Source organism: Magnolia sinica, chromosome 10, assembly GCF_029962835.1.
Source record: "Magnolia sinica isolate HGM2019 chromosome 10, MsV1, whole genome shotgun sequence".
Classification (NCBI taxonomy): Eukaryota; Viridiplantae; Streptophyta; class Magnoliopsida; order Magnoliales; family Magnoliaceae; genus Magnolia; species Magnolia sinica.
The window spans coordinates 14,469,728-14,472,338 of record NC_080582.1 but is presented as its reverse complement, the minus strand read 5'-3'; the positions used below and the strand labels follow the sequence as shown (position 1 = coordinate 14,472,338).

General features: G+C 49.6%; 1 protein-coding gene across 1 annotated transcript; it reads right to left on the bottom strand.

Moving 5' to 3' along the window:
• Positions 1-467: 467 nt before the first annotated feature.
• On the bottom strand, positions 468-2,201 carry LOC131217368 (uncharacterized). Its single transcript, XM_058212283.1, has 3 exons — positions 1,808-2,201; positions 1,449-1,762; positions 468-1,235 (listed from the first exon to the last, which is right to left on the bottom strand). Exons 1-3 carry the CDS (start codon positions 2,199-2,201, stop codon positions 468-470), a joined length of 1,476 nt encoding a protein of 491 aa, XP_058068266.1.
• Between the last annotated feature and the right edge of the window lie 410 nt (positions 2,202-2,611).

Here is a 2,611-nt window from a genome sequence, read left to right as displayed (position 1 = left end):
TTCTAACAAGCACCACATTTACAAGCCAGTCAGGGTAATATACCTCCTCTACGAAACCAGCATCAAGTAGGATAGAGACCTCGTCGGCAATGGCCTCGTAGTGTTCGGCATCGAAAGGCTTCCTCTTATGTTTTACCGATTTGTGTTCTGGGTCCACGTTCAGCTCATGGACCAAAACATTAGGGGAAATCCCTGGCATATCTGCATGCGACCATGCGAAGACGTCCTGATGTTGTAAAAAGTAAGCATTTCAGACCGTTGCTTGGAACTTAATGATGATCCGAGCTAAATAGTTTTGCTCGGCTTGGCTTCGTCAAGGCGTACTTTCTCTAGGTCTTCTACAGACGAGTTCCCTGCGGGTCCTCGGGGTTCTAGGACATTGATAGTGAGTGCTTGCTTGACAGCTCCTTTTCTAACCACGATCGCGTAACACCTCCGAGCCTCGCGCTGGTCGCCTCGGAGGTAGCCTATTCCGCCCTCGGCTGGAACTTCATCTTCAGGTGATAAGTAGAGACAACTGCCCTCATTGCATTGAGGGAGGGTCTACCCAGAATGATGTTGTGCACCGATGGCACATTGACAACAAGAAAGTCTACCATAATGGTGACTTGGTGTTGCCCTTCTCCCGCAGTCACTGGGAGGGAGATGGCTTGTTCGGAGATCACTCTCTCTCCGGCAAAGCCGTGCAGGGGGGTCTTCATGGGTCGGAGGTGCGATCGTGGAACCCTCATTCCTTCGAAAGCTTCGGAATAGATCACATCGGCTAAACTTCCGGTGTCAACCAGGATGCGATATACCTTGTGATTTGCTATGGTCATTGTGATCACCAGGGCATCGTCGTGCGGATGCTGGATCTCACGCGCATCATCTTCCGTAAAGGTTAGACTGCATGGATTGATCCGGAGTTCTTTGCTAGGCCGCTCGCTTAAATGGATGTAACGTTCCGAATCGTACTTCCGAGAGTAGGTCTTCGGGGCACTGTTCGAATCTCCCCCACCTGCCAATCCTCCGAAAATGGTGCGGATTTCAGCTGGCTCTTTCGTGGGGTTTTTTGGTCGCTCTTGCTCCCGTTCTTCCTTCCGAGCGGCTCTCTCTCTTTTAGCGTATTGACACAGATGTCCCTTGTGGATAAGGGACTTGATCTCATCCTTGAGATCCACATAATCATTCGTGTTATGGCCATGGTCCTGATTGAAGTGGTAGAACTTTCGCTCATCTCGATGTTTCGAGTCAGCCTTCATATAGACAAGCCAATTCAAAAGTTTTTATACTCGGATATCTAATAGGATCTATTCAGCAGACGTATTGAGGGGGGTGTAGGAACAGAATTTTCCTTCCGGTCTTCGGCTCGATCAACAATCACTAGGGGCGCGGTCATCTGACCCTTTGCCGGTCAGCTAAGATTCTTCATTCCTAGGCCTCTTCCCTTTACCAGTCGAGTTGGTTACCTGCACACTTTTGCGGGCGTTGGTAAACTCCTCGGCATTATTGTATTTCTGAGCTCTCGCAACAAATTCCGCCAATGTCTTTGGCGGGTTCTTTCCAATGGAGAAAGTGAACCTTCCCTCTTTCAGACCACTGAACACTGCATTGAGCGTCATTTTGTCATTGTAGTATTCTACCTGCAATGCTTCCTCGTTGACGCGAGCAATGTAGTCCTTCAGCGACTCTTTTGGCCCTTGCTTGATGGTGAGCAGGTGAGTATTGGGTTTCCGACTTTTCTTATCACTTGTGAATTGGGTAAGGAATAGTCGACTCAATTCTGCAAAGGAACCGATGGAATTGGGTTTGAGCTGACGATACTAACTCTGAGCGGATCCTGTAAGGGTGATAGAAAATCCCCTACACATCATTGCATCCGTTGTTGTCTGGATTTGCATCCACGAACAATAAGCTTCTACATATTCGGATGGGTCACCGGACCCAGAATATTGGATGACGGGAGGTATTTGAAACCTCTGCGGCCTTACTTCATCCATGATGGTGGAGGTGAAAGGAGGTTTGGTCTCTTCCATCATTGCCTGAACTATTACAGGAATTGTCGACAACTGCTGCTTCCTTTCCAGGGTTAAGAACTTGTCGTTGAGTTCCGCGAACCGTGCTTCCCATTGATCTTTGTTCTCAGCGACTATCTCTGGGCCATTTTCTATTTCTGGAGTCTTCCTTTCCCTTTTCCGTTCTAAATGATGACGGAGATCCATTGGTGTCAAGGCTGAGGTGGCGGAGGCATTAGTCGGAGCTCGAGTGGCAGTGTTCCGAGCCGAGACCCTGACTTAGGCTAGAGGAGGATTCTGACCCTAGACCGGCGCCTGGGGGTGCTGGGGTGCTTCGAGCCTTATACTCCTCAGCGCGAAATGAGCTTCCACAGCCAGACCGACCGGCTCGGGAACAAGGTTTTCCTGAGTCGGGTGTGATTGTGGCACTTGCTGCTGCTTCATCCTGTTCATCTCGTCGCGTAGGGCCTGTATTTCGTTCTGCATGGCTCGATATCTACTCGCTTTGTTGCGAGAACACTGGGAAGGCCCCAGGGCCGATTCGGCATGGAGATGTGATGAAGAACGAGTTTAATCATTTGGTTCTGGTTCCACAGCTACCACTTTCTTTTTTCCTC